This window comes from Phalacrocorax aristotelis, chromosome 1, assembly GCF_949628215.1.
Source record: "Phalacrocorax aristotelis chromosome 1, bGulAri2.1, whole genome shotgun sequence".
Taxonomy (NCBI): domain Eukaryota; kingdom Metazoa; phylum Chordata; class Aves; order Suliformes; family Phalacrocoracidae; genus Phalacrocorax; species Phalacrocorax aristotelis.
In genome coordinates, this window is record NC_134276.1 from 170,237,386 (window position 1) to 170,258,506 (window position 21,121).

The 21,121-nt window shown below is 38.1% G+C and overlaps 1 protein-coding gene across 8 annotated transcripts in view; it reads left to right on the plus strand.

Annotated features, from left to right (window-relative positions):
- The window catches only part of ATP2B1 (ATPase plasma membrane Ca2+ transporting 1), a 63,742-nt gene extending 44,055 nt beyond the window's left edge, over positions 1 to 19,687 (plus strand). For 7 of the 8 annotated variants that reach the window (XM_075080672.1, XM_075080675.1, XM_075080670.1 and 4 more), the window contains exons 11-21: positions 1,696 to 1,937; positions 4,897 to 5,134; positions 6,057 to 6,236; positions 6,320 to 6,407; positions 6,701 to 6,807; positions 8,711 to 8,902; positions 9,107 to 9,320; positions 9,451 to 9,662; positions 11,423 to 11,530; positions 13,384 to 13,566; positions 18,215 to 19,687. In XM_075080672.1, the coding sequence (XP_074936773.1) occupies positions 1,696 to 1,937; positions 4,897 to 5,134; positions 6,057 to 6,236; positions 6,320 to 6,407; positions 6,701 to 6,807; positions 8,711 to 8,902; positions 9,107 to 9,320; positions 9,451 to 9,662; positions 11,423 to 11,530; positions 13,384 to 13,566; positions 18,215 to 18,526 (2,076 nt within the window). In that variant the 3' untranslated portion in view covers positions 18,527 to 19,687. Of the gene's footprint in view, positions 1 to 1,695; positions 1,938 to 4,896; positions 5,135 to 6,056; positions 6,237 to 6,319; positions 6,408 to 6,700; positions 6,808 to 8,710; positions 8,903 to 9,106; positions 9,321 to 9,450; positions 9,663 to 11,422; positions 11,531 to 13,383; positions 13,567 to 13,899; positions 14,014 to 18,214 lie in introns of all 8 variants that reach the window. The other variant, XM_075080678.1, reaches the window with a different exon arrangement.
- The last annotated feature ends 1,434 nt before the right edge of the window (positions 19,688 to 21,121 follow it).

A 21,121-nucleotide genomic window follows, 5' to 3' on the forward strand; every position in this document is an offset into this window, starting at 1 on the left:
CCTCTACTATGAATGCTTTGTGCAGGAATAGTAGTAAAACCCCATTCCAAAAGCTACATTTCAGCCAACAAAGGTGGTATCTCTGCAAGAATTTCCTCAATAGCAGTACTTGAGGCAGCACATCAAGACCACCAGCACCGATTTCTCTGAAACAAGACTGAAATACCACTAATGAGTAATAGCATGTGAGGAGTTTCACAGTCTATTTTCTAAAAGATCTTTTTATGGAAAGAAAAAAAAGTAGCTGCCTGTCAACTGAGCAGGTCCCTTACTAGTACAATTTTAATCAAATTATATCCAATGCAGTCAGAGTTAGTCTGTTTTACAGAATCACAGAGGGCTAAAAGGGACGTCTGGGACCAGAGGAACTCAGGTGCCCTGTTCAGAGCAGGGTCAGCCAGAGCTCATTGCTCAGGGCTATGTCCAGTCAGGTTTTAAGGATCTCAAAGGATGGAGACTCTGCAACCTCTGGGCAACCTGGTCAAGTATTTGATCACCCTTAGAGTAAAACGTGCTTCCTTATGTTCAAATGGAATTTCAGAGTTTCAGTTTGTACCTGTTGCCTGTTGTCCTCTCGCTGGGTACCACTAAGAAGTCTGGCTTGGCAGTCTTTATTGTTGCTCTACCCACCTGCCCCATTCAGTCATTTAATACACACTGATAAGTTTCTTCCCCAGAGCCTTCTCTTCTCCAGCCTGAACAGTCCCAGCTCTCTCAGCCTCTCCTCATATGTCAGGTGCTCCAGTCCCTCTATCAGCTTTGGTGGCCCCTGGCTGGCTATCCATCTATCTTGTCCACTCCTGGGCTCTCCAGTACATCTTAAACTGCACAGTAAAGTGAACATTTTGAAAATGTGAGTATTCAGTACAGCCAAATCCAAGATCTTGCAGAGCTGAATGATGAAAATGGATTACTGACTTATGATTAATATAGTTCAGCTCTAGCTGTTTGAGACATGTTAGGCTGAGTAGGTGCTTCTGCCTTTTTTGTTACAAACTACACTGCAATGTCATAGCTATATCAGTGCAGAAATACTCCTTTACTTATAGCACTAGTATATGCATGTTCCATATTGCTGAGATAAGAAACTTGTTCTGGTATTAAAGGGTTGGAAACTTGTTTCTGAACCCTTTCCAGTTAAATAGGGCATGGCCTGGAAACGGAACTTGTAGTGAGGCTTAAGAAGCTTAAAGACTTAGTTTATTCAGTAGGAGGCTAACAGGTGATGTGATCATAACCTAAGTCATTGAGGAAGAGTTATTACAGGAGAGGATACTTTAATTTATCAGAAATAATGCCATTTAGCTTGCTTAAATCAGTTTAAGTAAACTTAGCTGTACTCTTAAAATGCAAAATAATTATTTAGGGGCTACACTTAATGGATCAGATAGGTATTTCAAGCAATAGAAAATGCCTTTTAGAAGGGTCATGTTGGGATTTGATACAAACTTAATGGGCAATTTTTGAGTCTGAGAAAGGGACTGAAAGTTCCTAAACAGGTACAGAAGTAACTTACAAAAGCCAGCAGTATGACTTTGGCTCATGACTCATAGGAATTTATAGAGTAATCATTGCAAAAGTGAAAATTCCCCACCCCAGAGCTAAGCTTGGTCTTAGCTTTCTTGTTTTCTAAATGCTGTACTTCAGTGATTCATAAGTTAACATCCTAATCAGCAAAGGTTCTTGTTCTTGCAGCCTCCTGAAAAAGAAGGTGGCCTACCACGTCATGTTGGAAATAAAACTGAATGTGCCTTGCTGGGATTGCTCTTGGATCTAAAACGTGATTATCAGGACGTAAGAAATGAGATACCAGAAGAGGATTTGTACAAAGTGTACACCTTCAACTCTGTTAGAAAATCTATGAGTACTGTGTTAAAAAACTCTGATGGCAGTTTCCGGATATTCAGTAAAGGTGCCTCTGAGATAGTTCTTAAAAAGTAAGAATGACTATTGTTGTATTTCAGCACTTAAATTTGGCTAAATGCTGTGATAGGTGGGGGGACTGATGTGCTAAACATCATTGTGCCATAGCTTGAGAAATATTTCTGTCGCCCTATTCACAAACAAGTGCAGCAATCCTATACCCTTGTGACTGCAGCCAGCTTCCCAGCTTGTCTCCCTCAATTGTTTGGCTTTCTACAGTACGATGGGCAAGTAGTGTTTCTGTTACTTCAATTCTCACACACAACCCCCACCCCCCCAAAAAAAAGAGCTCGTCGTCACAGAATCCCAGGTTGGAAGGGCCCTCAGGGATCATCTAGCCCAGCCTTTCTAGGAAGAGCAGAGTCTAGACAAGATGGCCCAGCACCCTGTCCAGACAACTCTTGAAGGTGTCATGATTCATTTTAACCTGTGATCTCTAATCTGATACAGGAAAGTCTCTATGAATTGATCTATTGTCTGGTTAAACTATTATAGTTTTAGGCGTCCTTGGTCAAAATGCTCACCCATCTTCCATTAAAGTTCCAACAGCTGATATGCCTAAATTCCAGGGAAGATTTGTGCCTTTTAAAAGTGATTACTTTTAAGATTTCTTTCAGTTTCAAAAGACTGCAAGTCGGCATTCAAGTTGATAATTTTAACAGGAGGTTGAACTTGGCCAATGGAGAAACTCAAGGTTTTTTAATGTGACAAAGCAAATTGCTTCCTTATGCATCTGCCCATCTACAGAGGATTTATTAGAATGAGATTAGAGTATTAGTGAGAAATTAGTCACTACTGGGACAAACCTTTAGGTGTGAAGGCGGCTGTGGTAACTCCTAACTAGGTGAGGAGAGAAGTCAAACATGTATATATCATGTTGTCTAGGAACAGCAGTTGTAGCCAGTCTGGTTTTGGTTCTAACGTCAGACTATTTCTAATCTGAGTAGCACACAGGTTATGTTCATCAGTTTGATCTACCTTTTTGCTTGCTACTAGCCCCCCAAATTGTTATCTGGGAAAGTACTAATGCACTAAAGAAAACAAAGATGAAATCTTCCTTCTCCTCAACTAAATGCTGACAATAGAAGGTCAATCTTTAAAGGAATCTTGTCCATTTTGACCTGGGACTTGGATTTAGATGTGAATTTTTTCATAGCTAGATTTTAAGCCAAGTCTCATCAGTGAATAAATATGCCTATATTTGCATTACTTCTCCCTTCAGAAGTGTTTTGTACCTTATCTCATTGAGCAACTGAACTGGAGAAGTTGCTAAAACTCATTTAAACCAGACTCACGTGGTCCACTTGGCTTCATAACTGAGATAAGAAAATAAATAATAACGACATTTCGCAAAGAACAAGATAACCTACACTTATTTGGATACTATTGGAATTGTTGTTACTCTAAAACTATTTCAGAGTATGCACGGACTAGGAAAAAGCCTTAGCATCATAAACCACTTTGGCAATGCATAGGTACCATAACAGAAATTAATGTCGGATCTTGTAGCCTGGTTTGTCAGTTGTGCTGCTCATTCTTTATTTTCACATGTATGACTATTCTTGAGTACTAAAAGCTTAAACATGAATATTTAAGACACATACAAGTTGCTAATAAGTGTAGAAGAAATGCAGCAAACTTTTTCTTTAAAAAAGCAGAACAGTTTTATTCTTCTTTCCTTACCATCAAGTCAAATATTTGAAGGGAGTTTCAAGGAAATCTCTACATAAAGCTTACTGGCTTCCATTTAGTCATCTTGGAATGTTTTGAATTTATTACAAGTCCAACGGCTGCAGGTTACACAAGATATCCCTAGTGGCTGCTGACATTTGAACAGATAACCAAAATCAGGAAATTCAGATAGACTTAAAATATCATTTTTGATTAATATTATGACGCTTTAAGGGACTGCTTTGTTTTTATTTCCTAGCTGAATTGGAAACTTTTAAAAATATGTATTGCACCTGGGAATTCCCTAAACCCTTGGTCTAAATGCTTGAATATAACAATAGTAATTTTAGCAGATCTGCCAGGTCTGAACTTAATATTTTTTTAAAAGTCATAAATTCTTTTTCTCAGTGCCACGTTAGTATTAATTTGTAAAACAAATGCTTATGGCATTCCCTTATGGCAAAACTTTGCTAAGCACGCAGATGAACAAGACTAAATGTAATGTTTCAAAATATTTGGTAGTGTTATATTCATGGCATCAATGTTGGTAAAGTATGTGCGCTGTCTATGAAACATTGGCATCTTTGGCATGAATAAACATAACTAAAAGTGCATGTGTTGAAATATTAGAGTACACAGCATTGAATCTACGTCTCTTTTACAAATATTGGAATCAGATTTAAGTATTTGTTTTTCCTTTAATACTTCATATTAAGAACTCTGTGCCAGATGCTCTCCAAATTCTCTGCACTTAGACTGGGGGGCAGGAGGGAGAGGTGGGGGGAAACCTTACTATTAAAGATAGCATTGGTTCACCATGGTACCAGAGTTTGCTTTTAGTGCTGTAAGTTGACTGCTTACAGCTGTTTAAGCACCACATGCATGTTCTGAAACATATTGTACTTCTGAGGCTTGTATAACAGTTAACAAGGTGGGGTTATTTTGTTGCACTTGAAACTGGATTGCCTGACTCAACCAGCGCAGACACTGGTCTGTTTATGTGCAATGGAGAAATGGATACTTCTGGGAGGTAACTGTTTGTGTCCTAAATTCACTGGCCAGTATTTTCATCCTAGGATGAGCGGCTCCATTAACTTTCTACACCTAGTATGTTTTGCAGTTGGGAAGAGATTAAGTGCACACGGAGGAGTTTACCTTAGAGATCCTGCTACTGCCTTTTTTTTTGTGTGTGAGTCTGGTGAAAACAAAACTTGTGGAAACTTACTGGAGTTGAATAACAATCCACTGAATGGGCTGAAGTTCTGGTTAAAATCTGATAACTCCTTAAACCTTCCTTTTCAGGTGCTTCAAAATACTGAGTGCTAATGGAGAACCAAAGGTGTTTAGACCTAGGGACCGCGATGATATCGTGAAAACCGTAATCGAGCCAATGGCTTCCGAAGGGCTCAGAACCATCTGCCTGGCCTTCAGAGACTTCCCAGCAGGGGAGCCTGAGCCAGAATGGGACAATGAAAATGATATTGTTACTGGTCTGACATGCATTGCTGTTGTTGGGATTGAAGATCCTGTGAGACCTGAGGTAGGGTCGCTGACTAAACTGCAGCGATTCTGTTACAACAGATATTGACTCATGTTGTTGTTCATCACGCAGCGAGTTATAAGGAACTGAATTGGTATTGTATGCCTTCAGAAAGTTGATAAATTAAAATCTAATTTCTTGGGGGGAAAGTTAATGGAGCTGTAAAAGCAGATTAAAACTTCTTAATGTCGCTTATGCTGTGTTACTGAAGCTCTGTACAAACTAATGACTTAAGGCGCTTACTGTGCAGGGTCTCAGTAGATGGAACAACTTGTCTTTTTTTTTTTACCAGTTGGAATATTAGGAACTATTGTGTAGGATAATATTAGCCATTGTGTTTGTTGCCGGCTTTTCCTGGGGAATGATGGAGAGGAGTGTTTGTCACCTGAGTACTGAGGAAAGGAATCTGGCTTGTGGTTGAGATCTAAGGAGGGCAGTATTTTTCAATGGTGAAAGCTTTTATGCCACATGTAAGTGGAGCTCCAGCCTGATCTGCCCTATCATCACTTCACACTAAAAGTCATGGCTGAAGTAGTGGAGTGTGAGCTATAGTTTATTTCACATAATCATAAATTAAAAGCCAGTACTCGGTACCTTTGAATACTAAAGCCTAAGATGTCATGAGGATTTTTTGTGGTATTTGAATACTGCAGTATTTGACAAATGAAGGGAGGGAGGAGGGGACATGACACAACAACAAAGCCCCTTTGCCAGAATTGCCTGTGTTTTTCAGGAAAAGAATTGTGGTAAGCTACTTAATTTTTTTTTTTCAAAATGTTCCATAACAACAGTTTTGATTTTAAAATAAGAGTTATCCTGGATTGAGCCAAAAACATTCCTTTCACTCACATGTTTAGATTTATTCAGCTAATGCACAGTCTCTGAGATCTTTTTTTGTTGTGGTTTTTTTTTTTGCTTACAGGTACCCGATGCAATAAAAAAGTGTCAGCGTGCAGGCATAACTGTACGTATGGTCACTGGCGATAATATTAACACTGCTCGTGCTATTGCATTAAAATGCGGTATTCTGAATCCTGGTGAAGACTTCCTGTGTTTGGAGGGCAAAGACTTTAACAGGAGAATACGCAATGAAAAAGGAGAAGTAAGCATACTGACCATGTAAAGTAGACCAGGAGATATTCTAAGTCTCATAACTGTAAAATATAATCAATGCTCTTTTTGCAGATAGAGCAAGAACGAATAGATAAAATTTGGCCAAAGCTTCGTGTTCTTGCAAGATCTTCTCCCACTGACAAACACACTCTAGTAAAAGGTAAGTAAAAACTATCTGAGTTTCTAAGTAAAGCTGGATTCCCACCACCCACCCCCCAGGATAAAAATCTAGAACAGAGCAGTGAGAAATGCCTATGAGGTTGTCTTCATTTGCCAATTGATGGGGGTTTTTTAAATTATTTTTTTTTCTGCTTGAAAAAAGGAGATGCCTAGAACTATCTGTTATTATTTTTAAATTACTCCGAGGAAGATGAAAACTGGGTTTCTTTCAGGTTTAATCTGTGATGTGTTGTCAATTTTGAACTGTAACACCAAGGTATCATTTTATTTTAGGTATAATTGACAGCACTGTCTTTGACCAGAGGCAAGTTGTAGCAGTAACTGGTGATGGTACCAATGATGGTCCAGCCCTGAAGAAGGCAGATGTTGGCTTTGCTATGGTATGACTTTTTTTTAATTGTCACTATTTTAGAGACCTATTTTGATGAAACAATTTAGCAATTCACTTAAAAGATTAAACAACCTTCCTTGTTTCATGAGCCTAATATACAACTAAGTTAACGGAGTCAACATCTCTCACACTTAATACTAAATAATTTTTCCTTCTCCCTCAGTCTTCTAACTTAACCATGTTTTTATTTGATGGCAAATGTCCTTGTGGCATTTGCCATTGAATGAAACTTAAACGCAGATCCCCAGTCACTTACAAATCAAAATCTTTGTATATAAAGAGTTGTTGCAAAATGTAGTAGAATTACTTATACTGAAGATTTCTGAAATGATATCTGTTCAACATAAGGCAAAATGACTTTAGGTGGTAAATAGCACACTATGTTGACTTTGAGTAAAGCTTATATATGCAATATGGAGTGAGCTTATTAATCTCTTTTCTATTAAATGATGCATAGGAACAGAGAGACTAGAATGAGAGAGATGGCCAGTTGATGTTTAAAAAGCCTTTGGAGGCTATACTAAGAGACATCTCTGGTGCAACTGAAGTAACAGCATTTTATGATAGTCTAGGATCTGCGTTTGTTTGGATGGTTCCTTAGATTACTTGGCTTTCTCAATTCAAATTCTCAACTACCCTTTCAAATTGTAGCCAAACCAAGTCTTGGCTTTAAGTGCTAATATTAGACAGACTCATGCCTTAAGTACGTAGGCTTCAGCTTTCTTCTGTCTCTTTCAAAACACTGTAAGAGAGATTCCTCAAGCTTCATCTTGCCTCAAGATTTCTCCTCAGTCTTAAGCTGAAAAGGTACAGTTTGGTGCTAGTAGGTCACTTTAGTCTTTAAAAAAATCTTTATTAAGCATTCAAGGGAAAAAAAAGTCTCCACTCCTCCTACTCCACAAGCTAATCTTGAAGGAAAAACTGAGAAGAGGAAGAGCTTTCATGTCATTCTCAAGGAGCATTTTTCAAAAGCATGACTTACAAATTTGATAGCTACACATGAAATGTTTGCTGGATTGTAACAGTCTTGATTTAACAAGTATCTGGTTTGTGCTGTTGTATAGCTGCTGTAGCTGGCACTGTCAGGGACAGATTTATTTTCATTTTCCAGAACTTAAATGTTTCCAGCAGTTGCTGTCTATGTTCATCTGTGTAAGAAACTAATTTCTTTAACTACTTATCTAAATAGCACTTAAAATATACCATCTACTATATGATATTTAAACGTGCACAAAGCTGTGCAAGTGACTCATTTCCATGGTAAAATGACGTGTCAAGAATAACAATCATTAAATTTGCTATTGCGTTAGTGTTTCTGAAATGCCAAAAGCAAAATAAACATCCTTGAAGCAGGTATTTCACAGAACTCAGCTTAACTGTTTGATACTGTAGGAGACTACAGGTGCTTAAAACTTAAGAATGTCAAATTGCCAAAAACCTTTTGTAGAAGAGCATTAGCATGAAACAGTAGAATATGCAATGTGTATCATCCTGCTGCGTTATGAACACATGCATTGCGCTACTGCTGGAATCATATAGCAAACTTGTTAGGGCATAAACTGAACTGCAGGACTGCACCATCTGGTGGCCTTTAGCTTGAACAGGGTTTAGTAACCTTTCTTTGGGAGAACTTACACAGTGTCTTTATTGTTAACTTGAGGACTTTTATTAAGGTCTTTATTTTAAAGACATTGCCTTTTTTTGTTTACACTTTCCCATGTTTGAGTAGAACTTGCAAGAAGAACTGATTCAGTAGAACTGCAGGTGCTTACATTAAAATAGTACTTCAAACGTGGAGTAAAGTGAATGCTGACCAACGATATAGTAATAGCTTCTATTATGTAAGTTGGTGCATCCTGTTATATTTCATCGAGTTTTTCTTTTTCTACCAGGGCATTGCTGGAACAGACGTAGCTAAAGAAGCTTCTGATATTATCCTTACAGACGACAACTTCACAAGTATTGTTAAAGCAGTTATGTGGGGACGAAATGTGTATGACAGCATCTCCAAATTTCTTCAGTTCCAACTTACTGTCAATGTAGTAGCAGTAATTGTTGCTTTTACAGGAGCATGCATAACACAAGTACGTAATGGTGGTGGATTGTTTCAGCTAATAAAAGTTGAAAATGTCTTGACAGATTAACTCGTGAATTCAAGCTTTCAGTTAAATACTAGTCGGAAGAACATATTGCTTTTCTGAACATGCCCATGTTGTATAATAAATGCCTTTAATAGCTGCAATTTCTTCACTTATATTTATCTAAGGGTTGATTTATCTATCTTACAGGATTCTCCGCTTAAAGCTGTGCAGATGCTGTGGGTAAATCTCATAATGGACACATTAGCTTCTCTTGCCCTGGCAACAGAACCACCCACTGAAGCTCTTCTGTTGCGAAAGCCTTATGGTAGAAACAAACCTTTGATTTCTCGTACAATGATGAAGAACATTTTGGGTCATGCATTCTACCAACTTGTAGTGGTCTTCACGCTCCTGTTTGCTGGTAAGAATACCAAGGCTTTTCAAAGTTATTCTAAAAGTTGTACATAGACATGATCTTAAAACTAGTTTTTTGTTGTAGAGTGTGTGTAAAGACACCAATTAAGCTGCTGATAAATGCCTTTTATACACAGGTGAGAAAATTTTTGATATCGATAGTGGAAGAAATGCACCTCTGCATGCTCCTCCTTCAGAGCATTATACTATTGTATTTAATACATTTGTGATGATGCAGCTTTTTAATGAAATTAATGCCCGAAAAATTCATGGTGAAAGAAACGTTTTTGAAGGAATCTTTAACAACGCTATCTTCTGTTCTATTGTTCTGGGGACATTTGTTGTGCAGGTAAGTAAATTCTTGGAGGGTGGGGGGAAAACGCACTTGGTACACTGATGTACTTGCTTACCTTGGAAATGCTAATCAGCTAGTGCCAGGCATTTCATTTCTGCAACGTGAAAAACCTTCAGTGTCAAACACACTATAAATCACTTGGAAGTGCTGCTTGACAGGGTTTTCAGCTAAGACCTTTTTGAAATTGGTAAAACTGGAATGTAGGAGTACTTGTACCTTTTGAATTTTCTAGTCCTTCAGTTTGATCTCAGTGTTCTAGTCTCCTGACAAAATGTGAAGAAGCTGTATGTTCCCCCCAGTCAGAACTCTTCCTTGTAGTATTTGCCTGTGCATCTGAATGAGAGCTCATTTAAACAATTATAGAGAAGTTAAAACATCTCATACCTTCGTAATGAGATTAGGACATGAGTAAGCTTTAGAAAATTATGTATCAGTTTTTACCTTCCTGATGCAGAAATTAGTTATCTTTATTGGTACATATTTTACAGTTGTCTTTACAGATGCTGCTGGTTTAGGTGAAAAACACTGATGTCTAGGGACCTTCTGTTGGTGCATCTGGGCAGATTTGTAAAAGCTAGTTAGTTAACTCAGTATATGCTAACAAATGAAATTAAATTATCTGAAACTGATGGAGTTAACAGACTGGTGTTGAGAAACACCAAGTCAAAACTGAATCTAAAGAAAATAGTTTACAAGATAGATTCACCTTCTAAATGGCCTTAACTTTTAATTACCTCTTACCTTAACTTACCTTAACTTTTAAGTACTTCTGCTTCATGTGAAGTTAGTTCACTTATTCTCCCAGGTTTAGGGTTTTTCACATGACACTTCTTCAGAAGCTACTCTTATTTTTAGGGTTGCATATGCAGCAGACTGACTGTTCTCATGCAACAAAGCCAAATGTGTAGAAATTACTTCTGACTGCAACTTTCCCTTTAAAAACTTGGCGACTGAACGCCTTCCCAAACAACTCCTGAGCTGTCACCTCAGTGTTCTATTCTGTGTTAATATAAGAAGATACTCTTGGGCTTTTCAGCTGTCAGGTGTCCTACTTAACGGTCAATACTGTTGCCCTCTCATGCCTGCCCTGCTACTTGAATTGTTGATTCTTCAGGGCAGACTTTCATGTATATAATCCCTATGCAGAGGGATACCCTGCTCATTAGGGCCTCTACAGCTTGCTGTAATGGGTATGTCAGTAGGAGCTCAGTTAATTTAGCTCTGGAGATCTGTCCCCTCCCCCCAGGACTTACTACTTGGGTGTCACACTGTGATGATTTAAAGTCCGATGTTTAACACTGATGGGATACATTGTAAATATCCTGTTAATTTATTTCTGAGATGTTTCATGTCTTGTGGATCTATGCCTTGTATTAGTAGAGGTTTATTAATCAACTTGGTTCTGAGATGGGTGTTCGTATGATAAATAATCACTGTATATTTGTAGCCTCGAACGCACGCTGTAATTGTGAAATGAAGGGAAAGAACTGCAAGCAAAGTGAAACAGCCAACAGGTTTTTGCACGTGTGACATCTGAATACTAAATGGGTAGTTCCTGGAGTACTGAAAAGCAGAAGAAGATGGCTTAGGTTTGGGAACTCGCCCAAACTGCTGAGGCAGTGGAAGTGTATGTTTAATAAGATGGGAAGTCCTAAGTTCTAATGCAGAGTTGTTTGTAGTGAACTGGAAGCATTAAGGAATTTTCTAGTAACAGGTCACTGATACATGTTGTTTAATGATGTTGCTCTTTACAGATAATTATTGTGCAGTTTGGTGGGAAGCCATTCAGTTGCTCAGAACTCTCAATTGAACAATGGCTGTGGTCCATTTTCCTGGGCATGGGAACACTACTCTGGGGCCAGGTAAACTAGCTTTTTCAAAGTTGCCAAGTATCTACTTGCATTAGAATACTTTATATGGGAATGAACAGTAAATACTGATTAAAATTGGCAAGTACAATAGCTAGAAAGTCCTTAGTTGTTGGATATTCCTGACTCTGACTTGGTCAATCAGTTACCTTTCATAACTAGATGCTATGGCTGGCTTAAGTTTAGTAACTTCTTACTAGAAGCAGCTATAGCTACCTTTAAATATGAAATAGTATCTTTAGCCCTATAAGTACTAGAAGAAGTTCCGCAAGAATACAGATGCAATGAACATGTTTCTTGAAATTTATTTAAGTATTGAATGGTTTTCTTGAAAAATCAGAATTGTTACACTTGCTAGTATTTTCTTGATTTAAAAACTTCCTGGAGTAGCAAGAAATGCAGAAAAACTCAAACCAACTTTCTCTTTAGTCTTCATTTGCATGATTGTGAAATAATTGGAAAGTTTTTCCACCTATTAAGCTATTGCACTTTTATCACCACCCCTACCCCCTCCCTCCCCAGGTTTCATTACTATTGCACGCCCAACAGTGCTTTTAAGCAGCAAGCCTATTTAAATGAAACTTTAGAGCTACGGAGTTTTCCATTATTTAATGACATACTTGTCTAAACTTTTCATACCACAAGAAGAGTTTTCCATTACAGTTTCTTTCCTTCCATTTTGTAAAGAACACTTCAGGTTTCAGTATAAAATTGGTAGGGTGAATTTTAGTTGTAAACACTTACATAGACACATATTCTAAAGGAGGATATAAGCTTTTTAATAAGGTTCTCTGGAAAATTAATTATTTAAAAAAAAATCAAATAGAGACACTCTGAGGTTTAAAAGTAGCCTAGAAGAGAACTGAGATGCCTTGAAATACCTTTGACCCAAAGTGTCTTGCAAGGGCAAAGATACCCTGCTGCGGTTCATGCTGCTCTAGCATCTCATTAAAGTCAAAGAACTTTTGACTTTCTGAGCATAGTAGAAACTGAAGTGTGATCTGTGAGCATTCATAGTAGCAATTTCAGCATAAAGGACTGTTTATCTTGCTTTTGGAGCAGTCTTTTTCCTCTGCAGCTGCTGAAATGGTCTTCTAGGTTTGTGATGATCAAGGAAAGCAGTCTTGGAACTGATCCGGATCTGCTAGATGGGACGTATCAAAAGATGACTTCCCTTAACTACATAGTTCATCAGAATAGCCCTAAAGGTGGGGATGAAAAGGAAAGCTGGAACAGCCATATGTAGCTTTTGTTTAGTCAAGATAGAAGAACTAGTGTACACCGAGTAGAAAAGTAATAGCTTGAGATAAGGATTTTGGAAACATCACTCACCTTGTAAATGGATTGATACCTTCCAGGTCACAAAAGAATGCATGTCTGCTCTGTGTTTCTGAATTAACGGTGGCTACTTTAATTAAATGATGTAGTTCTCACTTGAAGTAACACATCATGCTCATCAAACTGATGGAGCTCTGAAAGCTCTAGATACAAGCACAATCTACAGAATTAATGGCTCTTGTAGCTTCAGTACTGCTCCTTCCTGGCATAGTCAAGTAATGATAAGGTAGAATTCTCTGTCCCTAGCAAGGATGTTTTGTTTTCTAGGTTTGTAGTCCAAGTTCAATTTCACACCTCAGTTGCGGTGGTAAGGATATTCCACAGCTTTGCAGCTATTGAGCTGGAGTGATTGCTCTACATTGATGCAGTCATCCCATTTACATAATTTGTTTTTTCATTTTTTTCAACTCTGCTAATTGTATGCAGGGAATTATGTTAAGTCTTAAGTCTGGTATTACTTTTTTTTTTTTAAAGAATAATCCTGACTTATATTTTCTACTCACCGTTAGTTGATTTCAACAATTCCAACCAGCCGTCTGAAATTCCTTAAAGAAGCTGGTCATGGAACACAAAAGGAAGAGATTCCTGAAGAAGAACTAGCAGAAGATGTAGAGGAGATCGATCATGCTGAGAGAGAGTTACGTCGTGGTCAGATCTTGTGGTTTAGGGGCCTAAACAGGATACAAACTCAGGTATGGTCTTGGAAAAGGTAGGATGCAGTGGGTGTTATGAGGGAAATCTCTCCTCTCCATCTCCAGTACTTTGACTAAGGTGGCAGTTCTAACTGGTGTGACTGAGACTGTCAAAAGGGGGTACGGATGGATGTGTAATCCTTCAGGGTCCTCTGTTTTCTTCAGCTCTAAATACAACTCTTGCCTGTGTATCTGCTCTATAAAAGAAGTGCCTTTTTTCTTTACTTTTTGTGTGTTATAGATGGGATGGTCCTTTCTCTTGTTCTCTCTCTCTCTCTCTCTTTCTCTCTCTCTCTTGCTGAGCAAGCTGTCACAATCTCTGATTCCTTGCAGATGGATGTAGTGAATGCTTTCCAGAGTGGAAGTACCATTCAGGGGGCTCTAAGGCGGCAACCCTCCATCGCCAGCCAGCACCATGATGTAACAAATATTTCTACCCCTACACATGTAGTGTTTTCCTCTACTACTGCTTCTACTACTGTGGGGTGTGAGTGTGTGTTCCTAAAGTGCATGAAATTAACATTTCCTAATTCACGTACCTAACGTTTCTCATTTTCTCCTTAGTACTTAAAATCATCGTTCAGGCTTTTATAGAGCTCTTCCACAAAGTGGAGTCCTCAAGACTTTTTTTTCTTAGAGGGCTGAGAACAGGTGGAACAGTTTCAGCAAAAGACTTTAATGTGAAAGCTGTGAGCCTGCACATCCTGTGCCTTCATCCATTTGTGTACAGAGGGATATTTAAGATAAAACGGGAAAACTGTTGTAAATTTTCGAGTATATGCCTCTTAGGGTGACTTACGTTGAATAAGTGAATTAACTGTATAATCATGGACCCAGATCAACAAAAACAGACGTGTTGCACTGCAGCGCAAATGACACTTAAGGTAAACAAGCTCATGGGAAAGCAAATGGTATGTAAAAATATGAATGTAGTTAGAACATGGAGTGCTAAATGCATTTTCTTTGTAGCCTGTAAGGAACTTCTGAATCTCTGCTTTTTGTTGGACCTTTTTATTACTGAATAACACAACTTTCTCAACATCAGGATTCAGGTGGCGAAACAAAGCTTCTAAAATGTGTACAAGTCAGAAGAAATATTTAATTAACTAATATAAAAAGGAAAAAAAAAAAAAGCTTAAGCATTGAATGGTGAAACTTTCATTCAAATCTGAAGGGTTTTTTTCCTCTCTAGGTTCTTCTGGCAGCAGTTCATAAGTCATCAGTGAAAGTAAAGTTTGTCTCACCTTAATTCTGCCCTCTTTATATTGTGCTCTAAGTGGCATTTCAGTTTCAGCCTTCCTCTGTAGAGGCTAGAGATTTAATTACTCGTGTATACAGGCTTAAACTCTGGAGCCTGAAGATGCATAACAGCTGTAGTTGAATACTGATAGCTAATATCTATTGCTGAAAGAGTTTTCCATCTTAATTATATATTACATGTTTAACTTCCTTGTCTAAATTCCCAGAGAGTGGTTAAATAATTGTGTTTTAAAATAACTCTAAGAGGGCTTCTTTCCCATCCCCTTGCTTTTTAAACTTTCAGATTACCAGATGGATGAAGACCCTTAATTTCAGGAGCTGTCTTAAAGGAAATGTTTTCTTCTGATTTTTTTCTTTTTTTTTTTTTTTTTATTTGTCTTGGCTAAAATTCCTGTGTGAGCTTGCACAAGCATTTATTTCTGTACTTATCCTCCATTGGCGAGACAGGTATTTCGCTGCCTTGCAGTAGTATTGAGAAGCTCAGCTCACAAATTCTCATGCCTCAAGAACACAAAATGAAAAATAGTTTTAACAAGGATGCACAGGATTGCATCTCCTAGATAAAATGCTAATTAGTAACCTGTATCCCTAACCACACTCAAGAACATTAATTAGCCATTCAGAGAGCAACTTCATGCCATGCTGCCATTTGAGCAGAAACTAATGGCACTGCAGCATCTCATTGCATCAAATGACCAATGCAGATATGGAGCTACTATAGCAGAGAACTAGTTTTTGGTCCTCACTTAGTAGTACAGCCCTCTGCTATACCATCCAGAAGAACAACTTCTGATAAATAATATGTATTAATGGGAGGTAGATGTGTTATTTTACTGTGTGTCTCTTTTGGAGCTGTTTGTTGGAAAATAGTTCAACTGCTCCTACGAAGTGAGGTTGCAACCCTTAAGCAGCCATCTGGCTAGGAGGATTTGGAGTGCTTACTGCATTCCTTGCTATTCTGGTACTAATATGAGGAAGGCCTGATGACAGTACAAACTACACATTACAAATTGTCTTGTTTGCTCCTCACTTATGCAATTTATTTATAGTTACTTCTCTTGTCTAATTATCTTGAGTAGTTGAAAATAAAGCCTTGAAAACACTAGATTTTCCCTTTTGTAAAACTTAAAATGCTGACAGTCTGATTTCTGCCTTCATGGCTGGACTCTTTGAGGGTCCTGGGTTCATAGGAGTGTCTACACCACTTGTTTAGTATGCATTCTGCATGGGAGCCAAGCCTTTATTGTGGATATGCTTATATTCCTATGATAATTACAGCTGTCCTGTTAAGCCAAAAATTGTTTTCCGTTACTGCTTATGTTCTAACTTACCATCTGTAAGCAATGAAAAACCAGTCCCACGAGGCAGTCATATTTCATTTTGCCACATAAATCAGTGGCACAGTGGGATGCAACATGCCAAATAAAGGCATCGCAAACTTTCAGTCTGGCATTGTCACCATTGATTTTCTTGGGAAGTGCCAAGATAGTTTATGCAGCTTTCTGGACTTACTTAAAGCTGATGTAACACGCCAAACCCTTAACAGCGTCCTCAACTTTTTCATGTGATGAACAGTAAAGTACTAGCTACTGTTGTAATCTTTTACTTCTCAAGCACATTCACACAATTCTTTGCCCTCCCTTTACTGGTAGTTATGTCCTCTACCTTGCGTGCGTGCCTCTCCCCATGGTTTCCATGGGTAATGGGGTTCAGCCATGTACTTGTAGGATAAAAATGGGGACATGATACCTTTTGAGTAAAATATGTTGTGCAAGTGCTCTGAGGGGGTATGGTCAGGGAAATGATGCTGCTTCTGGAGGTCAAAGAACAGCCAGGACCTAAGACTCTATCATGTGCAGTGATTCTCTGGTAGCAAATTTGAAAATGGCATTGCTTTTGGGGATCCCTTCTCTGTGTTTACAGTGAGGTTATTTGGTGTATCTTTGCTGTTTTGAAGTCTGTGCTCTTGATCTGCTTGACCTTCCAGCTTCATCCTTCCCCTAGAAGAGACTTTATTTTTACTATCAAGGAACTCTACAGAAGCACTAGTCATGATGTATTTCTCAGCTTGAAACAAGTCATCTTGGACGTGCAAAAAAAAAAAAAATCTTTAAATTGGACTTACTGTTTGTAACAGTAGGCTCTTGTTCACTAGAGCTGCTCTGCTGCTTACTACACAACAGGAGCTTTGGGATTGAAACTGTGCTGGGGACTTAATCAGAGAAGAGGTGCTAAGAATTGAATAAGGAACTAACAGAAGGGGGAAACTATCTTGGCGAAAGTGTTGGACAAAGGGGTCACTGACTTCTGCCTAACCTTATTTGTTTTATCAGTTCAAGAATGAATCCTGAATTCCTGTAGTTGATCAGGGAAACATGTGGAGCATGGGAGGAGAAGTGGGGTGTGGGCAGGTGGTTTCATCATTCAAATTACAGTATGGAAAGCTTAAATTCATGTCAACCTGGACATGAACAATTTGCAAAATGAAGCTGTATTTGATTCAATCTAATTTCACTCTGAAATGTTTGTTTATTAATTCTGTCAACTTAGCTTTCTGATTTGAAAAATGTTAGTTAAACAATGAAAAGACTTGGAATAGTACTTAGCCTGGGAATTTGGTCCATGAATTCAATGTAAATTGAAGACTCAAGCAAAGGCTGATCACCTGCTTTTCTCATACTTTATGTTACTTGAATACTCTCTTCAGAGTTACAACCTGTCATGGCTACTTAATTGTACAGTGCAGTATTCAATTTCCCAGTTCTGGTCTTAAGTTTCCAAAGCACTATTCAGTAAGGAACCTTGTTTAGTGTGGTAAATGGGTATATACTCGAATATTTACAGCTGTTACAGTGGTATCCTTTTTTGCATGACTCTTTGTAAATGTCCGGTCATTGTGACATTGGCTTACACTTGCTTGGCTTTTTCATAGTCAGTTGACATCCTAATTCCTAGCATGAGAATTAGTAACCCTTTTACCCTCTAACTTATTTTCAGCCTCTCCCCTCTTTTCCCCCCTCTCCACCCTCCCCCAAGTATTCACTAAAACGGTCATTGAGGTTTAATTTGTGAATAAGTAAATAATTGTTGACCTCACTTCTTAAAAATGCTTAGCCCATGTTAAATAATTGAACAATTCTAGTGCCATGTCTGAATTTTTAGGCCCTTCAGCTTTTTGCAGTACTCTTACAATCTTTATTCCTACTGTGTAGACTGGCAGTGCTCTACTGAAATGCTCTTCATTTTTTACAGTTTATTGCAAGTTCCACTGCATCACATACAAATTTGATTCACTCATGTCTAGCTGTTTGTGGATTCAAACTCATAAGAACCATGCCATTACCAGTAAATCTGCGCTGTTTTAACAACCTTTTTTCTTTTTTTACAGATCCGAGTGGTGAATGCATTTCGTAGCTCCTTGTACGAGGGGCTAGAGAAACCTGAGACACGAAGTTCAATTCACAATTTTATGACGCATCCTGAGTTTAGAATAGAAGACTCCGAGCCTCATATTCCCCTTATTGATGATACTGATGCTGAAGATGATGCTCCAACAAAACGCAACTCTACTCCCCCACCCTCTCCCAATAAAAATAACAATGCGGTTGACAGTGGAATTCACCTTACAACAGACATGAACAAGTCTGCTACCTCTTCATCCCCAGGGAGCCCGCTACATAGTTTGGAAACATCACTCTGATTGTAAGCTGAATGTTAACACACTAGCTGCATTGTAAAGAAATTGAAACTGGGTCTCTTACACATTATGATGGACAAGATGATATTCTTGTCTTGGACTTCAACAGAAGACACACTTGTACGAATGTAGATTTATTTTTTTAAAAAAAGCTTTCTGCCAGACTGGAGGGTGCTTTTCTGGGGGTGGGAGTAATAATGAACTCTGACAGATAAACAGTAACTCAGCATAAGTGACCTGTGGATCATCTGTTGTACTTAAGAATGGTCCTGAACAGTGTGTTAGCAGAGCTTTAGTTTATCATGATCCTTTTCTGAGGGGAAGGCTGGGAAGGGCAAGGAGGCCCTGGATCATTGAATTAATACTTTAATTTCTGCTGTTGGCTGTTAATAATTTGGATTATTTATGTTTATAAATGATACAGATCTGTTTACAAGGTTTGTAGATACTTTTTTTGTTCCTGTTCATAGATGGGAAGCTTCCTTATAAATGACGCAGAGACGAAAGAAAAAAAAAATAGTCCTTCAAATACTGCTGTATTTTCAGGAAAAGGGTGTTTCTATTGAAACTGTACTAAATTTTGCCTGCAATTTACCTTGTTAAATATTGTAGATAAATTGCTAATACTAATAGCCAAATAGATAACACTAATGCTTTGTAAAAACATGAGCAGTGGTGTTCTAATGAAGTTACGGCCTCTGTCCTAATTAGTTTCTTAAATACATTTACTACTTAATGGTTTTGAAACAACTGTTTAATTTTTAAAAATTTTGAGAAACTTACTGAATAACTTTTGTTCAGAACTTAGTAGGATTGTTTAATGCAGGACATCAATATGTGATGGAACTTGCTTGAAATATTTCTGTTATCTCGGGCAAAATGGATTAAATCAAAATACATCAGAATCTTAGTCCTTTGTTTTTGTCTAAACATGTTAGTTTAGTGCTGTCTTGGTGAACTGTGAGTGGAACTGTGATTTTTTTTTTAATTTTTTTTTTCTCCTGATCTATAGAATCCTTCATGCAGCATGAGGGCTGTTGGCATTTTGAAAGGTTGTTAGTGGGTAGCATACATGTTCTCCTTTTTGTTTTTGAAACTTGTTTGTAAACATGAATAAATCTGCCCTTTTGTTAAAATAAAATTGCAGCAATGGTTTCTTACAGATTTTTTTTCTCAGCTCCTTCACTGGAAACACTGAAAAGTACTCTCTTGTATTACTGGTTAACTTTAAATTGCAATTTCAAGATGGTAACAGCCCCACTAAAAATAGTACTTTGGGTAAATGGAATGATGGTGGCTGCCTCCAGAATGAATGTAAACTAAGGTACTCAAAAGTCTTCACTGAGCCGAAAGGATACTTCTTGGGAATGAATAGGTCTGCCTGAAATTCCAAGACTTACTGTGAGTACTGCATTAATAAACGTATCCCTGACCACTTAAGTGAGGGGAAACTGAGAACTGACATGTAGCATGGGTGAAAATGCATTTTTCAGTTAATATCTTATGTACCAAAACAGACCTGCTAGTGATTGACAGAAGAACTTATGGTCTGCCTCAACTGTATTGTTTAAACAGCGAAGGATGATGGAACAGTACTTAATCTGGTACTTCCTCATGTTTTCTAGATCCAATACTGCTGAGAAGAGCAACCAAAGAGATGAGTTGTGAACTCTGGGTTTTTTTTCCCCTTTCTTCTTCCAGCTCTGTGTCCTTTGAAATAGTGAAGTTTTTGGTTTTGATGTTTTTGTTGTTGGTGGTGATTATTTTTTTAGGTTTGTTTGTTTTGTTTTTTTAATAATCCAGAATTTTGGAGATTTTTAAAGGGTTCCCTTCAAAGGAGTGCAGGAATTAAGTTGGTAATGAAGGAGGAGATAATACTAGAGCAAACTGCAGAAATGAGCAGGTTAGGAAGCTCAAGCGTGTCTTTCCCTTGTGGTTGGATACATGCATGCTTGGGTTTGTCCTTTAGTGGCTAATGTTCAACCTGTAGCACTGTATCCCACTGTCAACCACTCCTGAATTCAGATTTTTCTATTATACTTAAGTAAATACGCTGAATTCTAGGTAAGGGGGGTTTGCACTTGACACTTTGTACAGTAATTTTGCCCACATGTTTCTAGCACTTCCCTTACATCATAGTTCTTACCTAGAGTGCTTGGAAGGGGGATCAGCTTTTATGTAAGCTGTTTTTCCCCACTACAAAAGTCAGATAAGCATTGTTTTAAAAATTCGGAGAGTTTCTTTACCCATTAAATACATTGCCATATGAGAAAGTATCTTCACTTAACTTCATTAACGCATCATAATTTGACTTCATTTGAAAACAGACTTTAATTTTTCCCTCTCTTCTAACTGTGATCATGACTGTGTGTTATCTTTTTTGGAATAAAGTCTACACTTAAGCCTTTGGCGGGGGGAGGGGGGAGGGGTGGGGAGGGTGAATGTAGGCTTTGTACATCAGTGGTCCCTCTTGATTCTGTTCACATCAGTGTGCTGTTCTTACAGGAAATTTCCTTACAGAAATAAGGAAAAGTTGTTTTAGAGGGGGGGTATGCTTTCTTTGTGATCTCAAGAAATCATAACATGCTGCCTAGATTA